The sequence below is a fragment of the Globicephala melas genome, chromosome X (assembly GCF_963455315.2).
Source record: "Globicephala melas chromosome X, mGloMel1.2, whole genome shotgun sequence".
Lineage (NCBI taxonomy): Eukaryota > Metazoa > Chordata > Mammalia > Artiodactyla > Delphinidae > Globicephala > Globicephala melas.
In genome coordinates this window covers 93,584,272-93,600,980 of record NC_083335.1, presented here as the reverse complement: position 1 = coordinate 93,600,980, position 16,709 = coordinate 93,584,272, and the positions used below count along the sequence as shown (strand labels likewise).

The 16,709-nt window shown below is 39.7% G+C and overlaps 1 protein-coding gene across 2 annotated transcripts in view; it reads right to left on the bottom strand.

The window, feature by feature from the left end:
* Positions 1–14,527, bottom strand: part of RPGR (retinitis pigmentosa GTPase regulator) — a 62,158-nt gene extending 47,631 nt beyond the window's left edge. For both annotated transcript variants that reach the window (XM_030834907.2, XM_070044761.1), the window contains exons 1-8: positions 14,384–14,527; positions 12,522–12,647; positions 11,771–11,863; positions 10,265–10,327; positions 7,648–7,806; positions 6,550–6,699; positions 3,064–3,222; positions 561–716 (exon numbers count right to left, since the gene is read on the bottom strand). In XM_030834907.2, the coding sequence (XP_030690767.1) occupies positions 561–716; positions 3,064–3,222; positions 6,550–6,699; positions 7,648–7,806; positions 10,265–10,327; positions 11,771–11,863; positions 12,522–12,647; positions 14,384–14,411 (934 nt within the window). In that variant the 5' untranslated portion in view covers positions 14,412–14,527. The remainder of the gene's footprint in view (positions 1–560; positions 717–3,063; positions 3,223–6,549; positions 6,700–7,647; positions 7,807–10,264; positions 10,328–11,770; positions 11,864–12,521; positions 12,648–14,383) is intronic.
* Between the last annotated feature and the right edge of the window lie 2,182 nt (positions 14,528–16,709).

Here is a 16,709-nt window from a genome sequence, read left to right as displayed (position 1 = left end):
AGCAGAAGAGCTAGAGGACCCAGGTATTCATTTAATTAATAGTCTTTGGGGTACCTTTCTGTCTACCACTGTGGAGAAAGTATGAAGGTGTTACTCCTGAAAACGCCTCCCAGTGGCAGAAGCATCGTAAGAATTTACTCAGCCTGAATGTAGCTGTCAGACTGAAGAGGGAGAATATTTTTAAATAAGTTCTTTCTTACGAGACTTTTCCCTTTGGTCTGAGCAGAGTTCAGAGCCTTCAAATTGATACAATTTCAAAAAGATTCCAGCTTTTTACTTTTTATACTTCTGCCACAGTATAATGCTATGGTCTTACCTCTGATAGCATTGACACATTTTGAGGCTCTAAACCTTTGGATCATTTACACTGATTTTAAATTAAAGTAAGATATGAAAAAGGAGTTTACAACTTTACACGTTGGCATATTAAACAAAGAATTCCATTTTCTCAGTTATTATTTCCTTTGCTTAAGTTAGATACTTTCATTCCATACAGTATTTATCTTGTAATAAAATATACCCAGTTCCATAAGTATATTAACAGAAATTCTGATCTGTACCTGTTATCAAAGCTGTGTGGTTTTCTCCACAGCAAACATAACTTATTTTCTGATCCTTAATATTCTCAATGGCTTTGGGTTCTGAAGTTTCAAAAATAAAAGTGCCAAGACCCAGTTGACCAAACTGTCCCAGCCCAAAGGTGTACACGGCCTTCTCTGAAAGGGGAGGGGCAAACACAAGAAAAGGATTTCAGAGGTACAGGCACTGTCACCATTATATCTAGAAAAACAGTGCTATTCCACCTTTTATAATGAGGGTTAAGGGCCTCTCAAAGAAATACTCATATAAGAATACCTAATACTTACGTATACATTCCTCAGTGATAAAGGAAGAGAAAAATGACAAGGTACACAAGTGTAACAATAATGGCACGGGCCTGATTTTATCTTTTACATATAACCATAGAAGGAATTGCTAAAGACACAAAAGTCGGTGAACTACTACCTAAAAAGTCCCTATAATTACCACTCAGTTTGTTTAAAAGCATCAATTGTCATTAAGCTAATTCCTTTCACTGCCCTAACTAAACGAATAGTGTTTCCCACAGAAGTCGTCCTTACTTATTAACAGTAATTTAATGGAATAACCTATTTTAGAAAACAATTTCAGAGGAGAATTAGCATGAGAATGAAAACTTACATCAGACATGCTAGATTTATTCACAGGTAAAGCTCATTTACTAGGAAATGCAATAATAATCAAAGGAGGGGAAAAGCCTTTCCTCTATATTAAATTTTTTTAAAAATTTTATTGAAGTATAGTTGATTGACAATGTTATGTTATTTTCTTCTGTATAGCAAAGTGACTCAGTTATACATATATATATTCTTTTTCATATTCTTTTCCATTATGGTTTGTCACAGGATACTGAATATAGTTCCCTGTGCTATACAGTAGGACCTTGTTGTTTATCCATACTATATTATATTAATATTTTTGAAGTGATTCCAAAGGAACTCCAATAACAGTAAATATTAGCTCACATAGTCTTGAGAAATGGAAAAGCACAAAAATAGGATAAACGAGTGGTGATGAAAGCGTCCTTTAGACACACGACTCTCCCTGGCCCCTGCCTTAGCATATAAAATAACATAACACATGAAGAATAAGTAGCATTTCTGCCTATAGAATAAATTTTCAGATAATTTATAAAGATTAATTCCTAACATAAATCTTTTAGAAATTATATGAAAATTCACTTTATCAGAAGAAGTTTTAAAAAAAACTTAAACCTCAGAATTATTTCCAAATTTAGAGTTGAGGCCTGGAAAAAAATTATTTCTCACTTTGAAAAGATTCCATCTGGAAATTGTAATTCTGGGAAACCACAGCTTTATACACATGACTGGGACTAGAATAGGAAGTCAAGGAAAAGCGATGTAAGAGAGGAAAATCTAAAGATAAAATATTGCTTAATCACCTTGCAACATTTAAGCATTATCATCTGAGAACTGGATATTACTTAAAATTTGTCTAGAACACTTCTAGCTTTGGGTTACTGAAGATTAAGTGGTGACTTCAGAAACTGTTTATTTCTTTTTGACCAAAATATATCATAACCATTCACTATCTAACTGCATTACCTCTATACTACTCATCTAAAATAAATCTAATGCTGAACAAATTTGGGAGCATCAATTTAGTAAGCATATTAACAAGTAGTAAGTCTATTTTAATTATCCTGACTAGAATCCTGAGAAGTCACATGTCATACCAAATACAAAGTTCAGAAGCCAAAAGTGACATTACTATTAAAGTTCTAACTTTTTTTATTATCTGTAATTTAAAATCTTAACACTTTAATGAATTACTATAACAGAACATAAAAATCACAAAGAAATCACCAAGTTAGACATTGTGAATATCAAAAAGAATTATCAATGACAAGCAGAAAACAGTATTAGCAGGGAGCTTCTCCAAAATAAGATATTTCAGAAAAAATGTCAATTTTAAATAAATATGGAATACATATATATGAGGAAAACAATTTGTTCTTGAAAATGAGCTAAAAAACCTTATGTGCTGCCATTAAACGTGTTAAGATCATGAAAATGTCAATTATGTTAGCAAAAATAATTCAACAAGATTCATTTTTTTCTACTTAAAAATTTCTTCCACAGGCCAGAAATGCTTATTAACTATAGGAACAAAAGGTGGGGTTCTTAATGGAAAAAGATGCAAAGCCAACTTACATGAAGTATCTAAAACAGTCAAACTCATCGAAGCAGAGACTTGAATGGTGGTTGCCAGGGGCTGGGGTAGGGGGAGAGGGGAGCTGCTAATGAATGGGTATAAGGTTTCAGCTCTGCAAAGGTAAAAGTTCTAGAAACCTGCCATACAACATTGTGCCTATAGATAACAATACTGTATTGTAAACTTAAAAATCTGTTAAGAGGATGGATCAGATGTTAAGTGTTCCTACCACAATAAAAATAAATGAATGTAAAAAAAGCTTTTTTCATTAGCTACCAAAGAAAGCAGGGAATGGAGCCGCACACATACCTGTGAGCGCAACTGTGTGCCCTCCACCACAAGCTACTTGGATCACCTTCTGAGGAATTCCAGGCACCAGCTGGGGCACTTTGTGATTGATCAGCAGCTTTTCGGGAAGACCTAACTTCCCATACTCAGGTTCTCCAAAGGTGTACAGTTCTCCCTCCGCTATTGGAGGAAAAGGACAGTGATCGATGATGACATAGACATGAACAAATACCGGTCTTTTTGGTACATGTTCTCACGTTTGATTAAAAAAATGTAGAAAATCTCAACTTAATAAATTTGACCTTTCTTGAGATATTTTTACTGAATGGTAAGGAAATAAAGGTAGATTTTCCCTTCCCCTTGATTATTCTAATCCAAAATCTTCCTGAAGAATTCACGACCAGCACTACTAGTAAAAACTAGAAAATTATTTTACCTGTTTCACAATATATAGAGAAGATGATCTTACTTCTACCTACTTTCAATAAAGCAAAATGACTCGACATTAAACCCCCATAAGGACATGGATTTTGTCTTGCTCACTATGGTATTGCAAGAACTTAGCAGTGTGTCTAGTACATTAAACATTTAATGAATACTTGGTGAATAAATAATTGCTTTTAATGAAACTTATTGTAGAAAACCCATTTATGTGTGAAGTAAATATGGTGACTCTAAAGATAGCAGATTTTACTCAGTTAGATGGCACTTTTTCCAGAAAGATTCTCTTATTAAGGAACTCATGACATTTAATCACTGCCTTGTCCACACCAATACTATTTATTTTCTTCTGTTATCACATGTCCCACGCTATACTATGAGCTTCTTGAAAGCAGGAACTTTTTTTATTCATTTCTATGAACTGAACTGAGTTCTATAAAACAGGAATTTAAAAACTGTTGTAAATACATAATCTAATCCAAAGATTATGACACAGAACGCATCACCACTGATATGAGGAAAGAGGTAACACAGCACCTCTTGTATTATTTGCATGTCTCCAAGAGAAGCATGACTGACTGACTGTTGACCAACCCCTGGGAATGTGGCCCTTGGGAGTGTTCTTTATGTTGGTGATTGATGTTTTTGTTATGTACACCTGGAGAAATGAATTATGCCAGTTTAGCAAGAAGCTAAGAGAGGCTTGCTTTGCACAAACTTCAACACTGATGATGTGCACCTGGTTTCACTGTTGAGGGACCCGAGTTGCAGTTGCCATGACTAGTTGCTAGCAGGATGTGCCTACATGACACCAGCCACCCACACAAAAGCCTCAGACCCTGAGAATAGAGTAGGCTTCCCTGAGCAGAGACATTACACACACATCCCTGTAGTCTGTAGTTCACTGCCAAAGAGAAAACATGTCCTGTGCGGCCTTGGAACAGGAAGGACCAGGAAGCGCATACTGGACCTCTCTGGAGGATACAGATCTTTCCTGCTGCTTTTGCTCGGTATCCTTTGCTGTAATAAATCTAAGCCACGAGTACAACCAGCTACTGAAGGTTGAGAGCCCTTCTAGCAAATCAGAACTTAGGGAAGTTGTATGACATCTAACGCACATGGTATGTGCCACTTAAAACTTGGTCAAATACTGCAAACACAGCTATACTCATTTTTTAGATTGATCTGTACAAAAAATGAAGCTTTCTGAACCACAGTTTTCTCTGAAGTATTCGACAAACACTGGCACAGAAGTGCTCAGTAAGTCAGCATGCTCCCCCTTTTCCCATGCTTCTTGCCTCTCATATGAAAGGAGTTACTAAGTCCAGATAAGTCTCTTTCTACTACTGTCTATAAATTCCTGCTGCTCCTCACACCTTAAATGGGTGAATTGTATGGTAGGTGACCTATACATCAATAAAGCTGTTTTTTAAAAAAGGCATAAAAACAGAAAACAAAACAAAAAAGTTCAATGTAATGCCTATTGGTTAAAACGAATAATTCCACTTGTTTCCCTACTGGCTAAAGCAGTAGTAAATAAAAATTGTTTCTGGGAGTTTTATTAAGGCCCAAATATAAGACAATGCTTTTGATTATTTGTTCTTGCACGGGTATTTTTTTCCCTGTTTTCTGTTTCATAAACAAAGTGAGTACAGACTATACCAACCCCAGGAGTTGTAAATAAGTTGGTATGTGGTATTGCCCCAAGGAACACAGTCAATTTATCATTCATTCACTCACCTCCTCATTCAACAATATTTATTGATTGAATAAATATTGTTTCTTCAAGACACAAACTGACCCAGTAGTGAACAAACCCAGCCAAGTCAGAGTTTGCCTTTTCTTGGTACCAAGTTGCTACCAATTCATTGGTAAACCTGGGGGGCACTGGGATAGGTCAATAAGCACTTTCTAAACCTGAATCTGAGGTGCACAGAATAGGAAGTAAATGTATAAAACAAATATTTAGAGAGATATCTAAGAGGGTCCATAGAACTATTTCTGCTGGGTGTTTTTACTGTTAGGAAAACCATAAATAAGATGGAAAACCATGATCATACTTCTGGTATTACTACCAGTGTAGATGTAGGCTATAATAGTTAGAGTCCAACATTTAAAATATTTTAACTAAGATAGAGAAGGTTGCCAGTGAGCCCAGGAAAAGGAGAAACGGGGGATCCTGAGAAAAGTCCCAACAAAGGAAAGCATATCCCATACTGAACTCCCTTCCTTTTTCATCTAATCTTCATCCCTATTCCTACAATGAAAATCTATGACTCATGTACTGAAACAATAAGAACGAATTATCAGGACAAGAATAGAGTAGGTCAAAGTACAGAGCCAAGTGGATCCAGAGAAAAGAGGCTCACAGGTCTTGTTTTTAATGCCAAAGAGTCTAAGAAGTTTGAGAGCCAAAATTTAGAAGGGTTTCTTATGCATAAATTTTGTTTTCCTAATAGATCTAACATTCATTAAAAAAAGTTAAGGGACTTCCCTGGTTGCACAGTGGTTAAGAATTCGCCTGCCAGTGCAGGGGACACAGGTTCGAGCCCTGGTCTGGGAAGATCCCACATGCCGCCGAGCAACTAAGCCCGTGCACCACAACTAATGAGCCTGCGCTCTTGAGCCCATGAGCCACAACTACTGAGCGCACGTGCCGCAGCTACCAAAGCCCGCGTCCCTAGAGCCTGTGCTCCGCAACAAGAGAAGCCACTGCAATGAGAAGCCTGCACACCACATCAAAGAGTAGCCCCTGCTCACCACAACTAAAGAAAGCCCGTGTGCATCAAAGAAGACCCAACACAGACAAAAATAAAAAATTAATTAAAGAAATAAAATAGTACCATCGATATTAAAAAAAAGTTAACACATCAGATAGTTTGAAATTATAAATACTCATTACTGAAATGAAGAAATACTGTGACCTAAAACAGACCAAAATTATTTCATTACATGGAGTACCATGACAATATTTCTATAGAAATGTAGAATGTTATGACATTTCATTATTTAGTAATAACTTAGAAATGGGAGATAACATGAGAAATCCAAACTGTTCTGTCTTACTTGTTACAAAAGCTGAATGGTAATATCCACAAGAGATCCAGGAGATAGGTTTTCCAATGGTCACTTGATGAGGGACACATATACTAGTTATATTTTGTAAACCAATTTGCCCCTCAGAATTGTCACCCCACATGAAAAGCTCTCCATCCTCTATAAAGAAAACACAAAGAGGAAAAAAGGTTTTAAGAGGTAGCAGGGATGGCAAGTTATTATACTTCCAACAGAGCATTTATTTTTTAATTTAGAAAAATTATGTATCTTGAAGGAAAAGTACTACTAAGATATTTATACCAGGTAGCTACTTATTACAATTTCTGTAAAAAAAATTTTTTTTGGGCTGCGTTTGGTCTTCATTGCCGTGCGCAGGCTTTCTCTAACACTGCATGTTACACAGCTCTCCGGACTGGAATGAAGCAGCACACCAGCAGCTTCTTCAGTGAGACACGTTTATCTCGGCTCCAAATTTTAAAGAAATTTCTCATATGGGCTTTTGATAGGGAGGGCAGAGAGATGCAATGACCATTACAAACTTTTTTTTTTTTTTTTTGGGCGGTATGCAGGCCTCTCACTGTTGTGGCCTCTCCCGTTGCAGAGCACAGGCTCCGGACGCGCAGGCTCAGTGGCCATGGCTCACAGGCCCAGCCGCTCCGCGGCACGTGGGATCTTCCCGGACCGGGGCACAAACCCGTGTCCCCTGCATCGGCAGGCGGACTCTCAACCACTGCGCCACCAGGGAAGCCCTACAAACTGTATTTTAATAACATATATCCAACAGATTTCTAGGATGTTTCTGACAGCAACTTCATTAAAGCTGAAATGTAACTTTCAGAACACACAATGAAGATAATGTTTAAGAATATCTAAAGGAACAGATGGATAGCACAGCTTCGAATTTATTTAACAATTACCTTCTAAACGTCTGTAAGCATAAAGTTGTACTATATGTCATGATTTTAAGTTCTATTTTAAACGTCTTCTGAAAACACATGGTCAATGAAAGAAAACTAAACAGTATTGCTGTCTTCAGTTTACTGACTTGGTATATTCTGGTCTAAAAAAAAGGGATGTGTCCCAGTTTGAAGTGGAAAAAAGTCTTACCAGTCAGCGCAGCTGAAGTGTTAGACCCAGCAGAGAGTTGTTTAATCTTATGCTGGGATGTAAAAAAACTAATTAGATGAAAAGTGTTTCTCTCTTCAGTATCACCAAGTCCCAGCTGCCCTTCAGTATTTCCTCCAGCGGCGTATACTTTGCCTCCTTCTGCACACAGAAAAGAAAACATCAGTATACCATAGTCACCATCTTTATGAGGCAGACCAGTGTATATCACACAGTTCCTCTACTACCAGTGAAGAAAGCTGAAAGCTGGCATTATCCTACAATTTGGTGAACAACTTCATTTAGGCGTCAAAAATACAGCAAAACAAGCAAGGCTCCACATTTTTGTGAGATTTTATAAATCATTCTAGAGTTTAAGTAGCAATTGAAATGCACAGAATGTGTAGAATGCATTTTCTTGCTAATGCAGAACTATTAACTCAGAGTGAAAAAGAGGAAAGTAATTTCCAAATTAGATTATAATCCAAATCAAACTATTTTAAAAGAGATGTGGTTCATTAATTTTACCTTCCATACCCATTAAAGCTAAGACATAATAGATAATAAGTAAAATGAGGCGAATACAAGAAGAATATAATTAGAAACGTGAAAATTCTATGTTGTGTAATTATTTTAATTTTCTAGCTAAATAGAAAGCCAGTATAGCATTGTGTTTAGGAGAGAGGACATCAGAATCAGACTTCCTGGGTGCAAATTCTGGCTTGCCACTTATCAGTTGTGTAACGTTGGGCAAGCTATCCTTAACCTCTCAGTGTCTCATTTTCCTCATCTGTAAAATGGGATAATAATAGTGCCTACTCCATAGAGGTGTTATGAAGATTAAATGAGTTAACATTTATAAAATTCTTAGAATGGCACTTGGCACACGGTAAGAACTATATAAATGTTAACAATTTTCTTAATCACATTAAGAAATATCTCATTCCTAGATAATAAACATTGCCAGTAAGCTCTAAAGTAATGACACATAAAGATATACTTATTGGGACTTCCCTGGTGGTGCAGTGGTTAAGAATCTGCCTGCCAATGCAGGGGACAGGGGTTCGAGCCCTGGTCCAGGAAGATCCCACATGCTGTGGAGCAACTAAGCCTGTGTGTCACAACACTGAGCCCGCGAGCCACAACTGCTGAGCCCGAGAGCCACAATTACTGAGGCTGTGTGCCACAACTACTGAAGCCCACATGCCTAGAGCCCATGCTCCACAACAAGAGAAGCCACCGCAATGAGAAGCCTGCGCACCGCAACAAAGAGTAGCCCCCGCTTGCCGCAACTAGAGAAAGCCCACGTGCATCAACAAAGACTCAACCAGCCAAAAATAAATAAATAAATTTATTTTAAAAAAGATATACTTATTAAAATTAGTTATATCTGTCATAAAAATGCACATGGAATTAAAGCCTCACTAAATTACAGGGGAAACTTAGGACAAAATCATTCTGAATCAGTAAAAATTTAAAACTAGATATTATTTTAGAAAAAATGAAACCTAATTGAGGAAATAAGACTAGGTTTCAAATGGAAGATACTACAAGGCCACATGGAATTGAACCACACAATTTAACACATATGGAACAAACCACAGTTGGTGGTATGCTGAAGCAGTTCAGAGAATGACATAAGGAAAAAGTTGAATAGTCACAAAAAGCTCCATGGATGAAGTAAGACTTATACTGGATCTTAAGAGACAAGAATCTGAGTCCATGGATGAAGTAAGACTTATACTGGATCTTAAGAGACAAGAATCTAAGTAAGAGAAAGAGAAAAGACATTTCAGCAAAGGAAAAGTATGAGTGAGGGCAGAGAGGTGAGGCAGGGGCCGAAGCAGTGAGAACAGCCTGAAGACAGAAGAAGCTGTGTTTGTGGGAAAGGAAGTAGGAAAGACTGCTCGGTGGTCAGGGCCTGGATGTCTAATTGTTCCAGCAGGATTGCTGAAGACTACCTTTTCTCCACTGAACTGCCTTGGCACCTTTGTCAAATATTACTTGGGCATAAACATGTGGGTCTATTTCTGGATTCTATTCTGTTCCATTCATCTCTGTCTTCACTGCTAGCACACTGTCTTGATCACTGTAGCTTTACAGTAGGTCTTGAAATCAGGTAGTGTTAGTCCTCCAATTTTGGTCTTTTCAAAATTCTTTTGGCTATTCTAGGTCCTTTGCTTTTCCATATAAACTTTAGAACCACTTTGTGAATTTCTACACACACACACACACACACACACACACACCCTGTTTGGATTTTGATTGGAATTGTGCTAACTCATATCAATAGTCTTTTGGGGAGGGCTTCCACTCACCCTCAGAAAAGAAGAGGGAAGAGCAAGATCAGGAGCAAGCGGCCCCTGAGGTGTGCACACAGGTAAGGAGATGCTGTCCCTTGACATAATCCAAGAAAAGAAGCTTTTTCTTCAGTCAGTTAACATTTATCTGCATATTTTCATAGGCAAACAAGTGTACTAACCATTTACATTTTTAAAAAATCCTAATCTTACTGTTGCCAAGTTACCATTTCTATTAATTTTACAAAGTCACAAATGTTACAGGAGTGAGACCTCAGTCCTCAAATTGGGCAGGAAGTCATACAGATTGAATACTATACCTGTTGAAACTAGGGTGTGGTTCCTTCCACAGGCAGCAAATTTCATTTTTTCCAGTTTTAAAGCTAAAAATATAAAAATATGACAAGATATTTTATGATTATGGAAATGACAAATAATCCAGGTCAAATGATAACCAAGTGGTAGCACAGATTTAAACCCAGGCTTGTCTGACTCCAAAGTCAATGTTCATAACTAATAAATCAAAAGTTTTTGCAAGGACTTGTGCATCATAGTAACCAATGGTGCTTTGAAAAGAAATACAAATAGCTCAGCCCCACCCCTAGAGAATCTGAGTCAGTAGGCTTGAGGTAAAGCCTAGGCATCTATATATTATTTAAAACTCCACAAGTAATTAACATGTGCTGAGATCCACTGCATTGTTTTGCTGCCTCTTCACCAACCTGATCTATTCCCTAATCTGCCATCACCATCATCAAGCTTACTTTCTACCTGCCCCACAAAACACTAAGTCCAATATTCATAGGCATACACCTATGTTAAAGTTCTTCATTTACATATTAAAAACTTTTACAGAACATCTCCTAAGCTCTTAGCATAGGGGCTACAAAGATCACTAAGACAGAGTCCCTGGTCTCAAGGATCTCATAGTCTAGACAATCCTGTTAGCTTGATTAGATATTTGAGAGTAAGGATCATAGGCACTGTAAATAAACCCAAGGGTTTAGTAGACTGTGCTCAGTAAATACTTTTTGACCGAGTGGAATACTTCAACAGTTCCACAGCAATATCTATAAATAGCATGCATATGATAAATTACACTGAAATTTTGAGCTGAAATTAAAAATTTGGCTACAAAGATAAAGAATCCTGCTCTTGTCATATCCCAAGGAATCTCCATCACCATTCAAGTATAGCTGATGTTCATAGGTTATAACCAAACAGAAGCTTTTGCACATAATGGCGAGAAAGCTTTGTAAAGATGTAATATGTCTCATATTTTCTGGGACAATCTGATTTGAAATATTTTGTCCTGTTGTTCTTGTAAGAACACTAGTACTAATCAACTCCTAGTTCTAATATTTTCTTCAGCACAGCTGCTAACTATACACAGCAGGGTAAAGTGTGTTTTATAAAACCAACAGAACCATAATGTCCACAACTCAAACAAATGAGACAGAGCTCGAAATCCTAACATATCATATTGTTTGTTCTCTGTATATACAGTAACAGTAATATTTAAGTTGGTTTACAAACAGGCCAAAAAAAAAAAAGGATGTTCAAGTGCAATACTGTAGAATCATTACTTCCTTTGTGGTCTCTGGGTTTAAAATCAATATGATTTTTAGACCCTAACATATAAAACTAGTTCTGAATATCACATGAAAAATAAAGTTAAATGCCAATAACATTCAAGTAAATCTCAGAAAATAAAGAACAACTAAAGACTTTATTATTTATAATATATTAAAGAATTACACAATCAATATAAAAGTACTTTATACACTTTAAGTATTTAAAGTGATAAAGAAGAAAAGACCCCAAACCTTTGACACACGTTGGCTTGTTAACAGTCGATTTTGATCCTAATCCTAACTGACCCCAGTTGTTACTGCCAAACATGAAAAGCTTATTATTTCCTGGTGGGAAGGAAAAAGAAATAATAAATCGAAGCGGTTGCAACATAATGTGAGAAGAAGTCATCACAAAGCAATAAAAATGCTGTACTTAAACACTGTCATTGCTTTTCTGTGTTGAAACAGGCTCCCTTGCCCATCTACCTATAGCCATATTCTGTTAGGTGTAAAGAGTTTCTAAGGGCTTCCCTGGTGGCCCAGTGGTTGGGAGTCCGCCTGCAAATGCAGGGGACACGGCTTCGTGCCCTGGTCTGGGAAGATCCCACATGCCGCGGAGCGGCTAGGCCCGTGAGCCATGGCCGCTGAGCCTGTGCGTCCGGAGCCTGTGCTCCGCAACGGGAGAGGCCACAACAGGGAGAGGCCTGCATACCACACACACACAAAAAAAGTTTCTAAGATTATACAGTAATAATTTTTTGATTATATTGATAAATTCAAATAGATTTATTCTAAGAAAGTAATATGTATAGAAAAATCACACTTAAATATACTAAGGGAACTTAGAAGTCACTCTTGATAAATCAATTTGTCAAGAATTATCTGGCAAAGTAAAAAAAACCTCCACTTTCTGTATATCTTCAACATGTTTCAAACACAGCACATCTATAATACTTAGGATTCTCTAAGTATTACTATCTTCATTTAAGATTTTAACACTAACCTGTAATAATAGCAGTATGTTCATCTCCACATGAAAGATATATAGGTATATCATTTTTAAACCAGAATTTGCTGGGATTATTTTCAGCAAATTTAGTTTTCCCAAACGTAAACACAGCACCCGAATCTGCAAATATATGAGAGTTTGGATTTCACAACTTTTATTATGTTGCCTGTTAACTAAAATATTTTTCCAGTAATTTATCTATACAGATCTCGTCTCCCAACAGCTTGGCTTCTGCTCCAGCACTGTCTATGCCCTCCTTCTTTCATCTTAACTCAGTTTTATTCCTCAGACTTCATTCTAGTTTTATTTATGAAATCTAATAAATTAATTATGTATTATTCATTTACTGGTGTAAAGTAAGAAATATACTGTCACAATGACTAAGAGTCCTGCTGTCACGAGGTGGACCATCTACTCCCTGGAATGAGCTGATACACTCAATGCCCCCCTCACGCTGGTAAACACCTCATGGTCTAGCCCTTGACTGAGGGCTTTTCTCCACACACAGAAACAGGACAGTATTGAGTTTCATCATTAACATCGTGAGGACGCAGGATGTTGAGATTTTTACATTCTTAAATTAAGTCATTAAATGCTACCTGATGGGAGGAGTATTCACAAACTATTTTAGTCCAGTACCATTTTGGAGAGAGATCAAAAACTCCTACCAGATACACACACACACACACACACACCCCTCCAAATAGGAGGCCAGACCCAGCTTTTGAGGAAATCTCAAGGAGGATGATCACACATAAACAAACTAAACGGGTACCAGAAAGAAAAACATAGCAAACACAATTATTAATAATAAATATTAATGCTCAAGAGACTAGCCACTGTGGAAAACCTTCTGAGAACAACTGTGAGGTGTGTCAGTTCAAACTGATAATTGACATTTAGGAGGCCAGGTTCTCGAACAGGCTCTGAGTTTTTATAGAATGAATAATTTTAACTGTTTTGTCCTGCTCTGGGTTCCCAGGAAGCCTTCCCCGTTACCTTCACCCCAAGCCAGGGTTTGGCGGCTCTGCTCTGGCCCCCTGGCAACTACTGTCAAACGATCCTGTCATTTTGTTTAGTTTCTTGAATCTCTCACTAAGCTGTGAATTTGAGGCAGGAATTTAACCATGTTTGAGCCCAAGAGCATGGCAGAAACGCAATACATATTTCAGTGAATACATGATTCTGCTCTAATCCAGTGTTTTTTCAAACTGTTGGTCGTGACCCATTGGTAGGTCAGAAAATCAACTTAGTGGGTCACAGTGACCATTTTTAAGAGAATGTATTATAGAAAAGATCTGAGCGCATCTACAGCAAGTACTGTTTCGTGAAACTTCTATTTCTGTTACACAATACGTACGCGGTACCGGGTCTCAATGCCAAAGGTTATTTCTGGAGCTCAGAGGAAAAGTCTTAAAAAACCACTCGCTAACGGCTCTCTCCTTTCTCCAAGTCGTTTTCCCCATCCTCTTTTACCCCACTCCCCCTGGTCACTCACTCTTTACTGCGTTCAATACACAACCGGGTTCTGAGGACCTCGAAGGAAGTACTCTGGGAAGCTCATAGGGAGGTAAAAACTTCCCCCGCCTTCGAGAAACTCATCGCAAACTTATTTTAAAAGAATCAGAAGAACGAAAGACCAGCACCCCCTTCCCCGTAGTCCGCTCTTCCGTCCCTCCCCTTCTTTCCTCTCCCCTCAGTCGCCCACGGGGGCGCGTCCAGAGCTCCGACCAAAGTCAGGCCGCCGCGGCCCGGGCCTGTCCCCCGACGAGGCCGGCCCGGAGGCGGGGCCTGGCCGCCCGCCCGCCCGCCGGCCTTCCCTCTCGGCCCCCGCCACCGCCGCGGGTGTCACTCACCGGGCACCACCTCCTCGGGTTCCCTCATGCCGAAAGACGCTAAGGGGAGCCTGCGCCTGGGCCGGGAAGGGGTTGGGGGAGACTCGGTGGGGCCTAAGGCAGCGCCTCAGCCCCGAAGCCGACCCTGGAATCCCCCTGGAACCCCAAAGCGACCCTCTGAGCATCGGCGACTCCCGCGTTCCCGGAAGTCAACAGACAGCCGCTAGGGGCAACGGAGGCGGAGCGTTCCACAGCGAGGCGGAGCGGGCGCCTGCGGGAGGGGGGCGGGCGGCCGGCGCAGCGCAGGCGCAGACGCAGGCGCAGACGCAGGCGCAGACGCAGACGCAGACGCAGACGCAGGGGGCGGTTGCGGTAGAGGCCGCGCGCCCTCTGGTGGTCCGGAGAGGAGGGGCAGTCACGCCGCGCGGTAATGTCCCAGGAGTGTACGCGTTTACGTTGGTGGAGACCCAGGCTCCCCAGGTCCCGCGTCCGGATAGTGACGAACGTGACAAATATCACATCCCCTCTCACTCAAGCTACGTGACACAGGCAAACGTCAACACACAGCTGTGTTAATATTACTAACAGTGACCGTGTATAACTAAATGACATAGGCACTCTGCTAAACATCCTAAGTCCTATTTGTATCCCCATCACCCAACCCCAAACCTGGCATATACTAGATGCCCATTAAATACGTATTAGATGAATGAGTCCTGCTACAGCCCTGCAAGGTGGTTAATGTTACTCCCGTTTATGGATGTGAAGATTATACAGTGGGAGAACCGGGGTCCAGTTTAGCAGTCCTGCTGGTAATCTGAACACCCCTCAGACCCCCGCCCCTCCTTCCACAGAAAGAGGAGGCTGAGGTGTGCAATCTGCTACAGACAGAACTTGCACGAAGAGATTCACCAACACCAGAACATCACTGTTCTAGAATTCGGCCAGAGATGTCACATTTTTCTAGTTTCTTATGTGAAGGAAAAATATTGCCTGCCATATTAACAAACAAAGGATGGTCATTAAGCCATCAGGCACTACCAGCCCCCGAAGTCACCGATAGTTGGGTCCTGAGGGAACTCAGAATGGAGACAAAGGGGACGCCAGCTGCCAAGCTCTCAGCCACTGCAGCCACCCCCAAAGGTGCACCCCGAGGGGACTCAGGATGGGAAAGAAAAGGCCCCTAAATAGCTGGCCCTAGGTAGCTAAGGTGCAAATCAAAGGAATGATTTCAATGAGCCCAGATTCTTGCATCTTCCCATACACAGAAAAGAGCTAAATTCAGTAACTTGAGATGTCTACTTAATCTTTTGATTTTCATTGCAAAACTCCTATATATCGTGGCTCCTCCTCCCGTATCTCTTCAGAGCCGACCCTCAGAGCTACCTGAGAGGTTGTCTTCTGGGTTTAAGTCCTCAGTTTTGTCCGCCAAATAAAACAGAATTCTCAAGTTTTAGGTTGTGCTTTATCTTTTTATTTTTTTCAGTTGACACTTAGCTTCCCGTGCATCAATACTTGGCCGTCGTAAAACAAAGAGGCAAAATGCCATCTTCCAGGATGAGTAGATATATGTACAGGTGGTGGTTGTGGGCATGGGCTCTAAAATCAGACAAAGCTGGATTCAAGGATCCCTGAATTCCTGTGTGTACTGGAGTGTGTACTGACTTCCTCAGGGAATTTGCATTCAAATTAGGAGGGGAGATTAAACTATCCAATAATATACAAATAATCGTTTACTTACAAAGCAAGTGAGGGTTACTAAGAAAGTGTTTTAACAAGGAGCACAGACCTGATGTGAGAGGTTAAGAAAAGCTTATCTGAAGAAAGGACATTAAATCTAAGAACTGAGGAGACAGAAGCTGGAAGATGTGAGCTCTGAGCAAAGAGTAAATCACCTGCAAAGGCACATAAGGAGCTTGGCTCTTTCCAGGTGCTCAAAGAGGTGACACTGGCTCATGGCAAAGTGGCAGGATCTTGGGCCTGTTACAAATCTGAGATTTTATCCTGAGGACAATGGGAAGCCACTGAGGGTTTTTAAGCAGTGGATTGATGGGAACAGTTATGTGTATTCCTGCAATCATTCTGCGTGACTGCTTTGTGGAAAAGAGTTTGGAGCAGGGAGGAGGGTTCAGAGTCTATCGCAGAAATTCAGACAAGCGTCACGCTGGCTTTAGATACAGTGCATTGGCGCCCGAGAGGAGCAGACAGATTTGAAAATATTTTGGGAGGCAGAATCAACAGGAAATGGTGTCTGACTATTGACTCCAACGCAGGGCAGGAGCTCCTGGAGCAACAGCAAAAGAAGGGGCCCCAAATTATTTTGGAGAGGATTTGATATTCTTTTTAA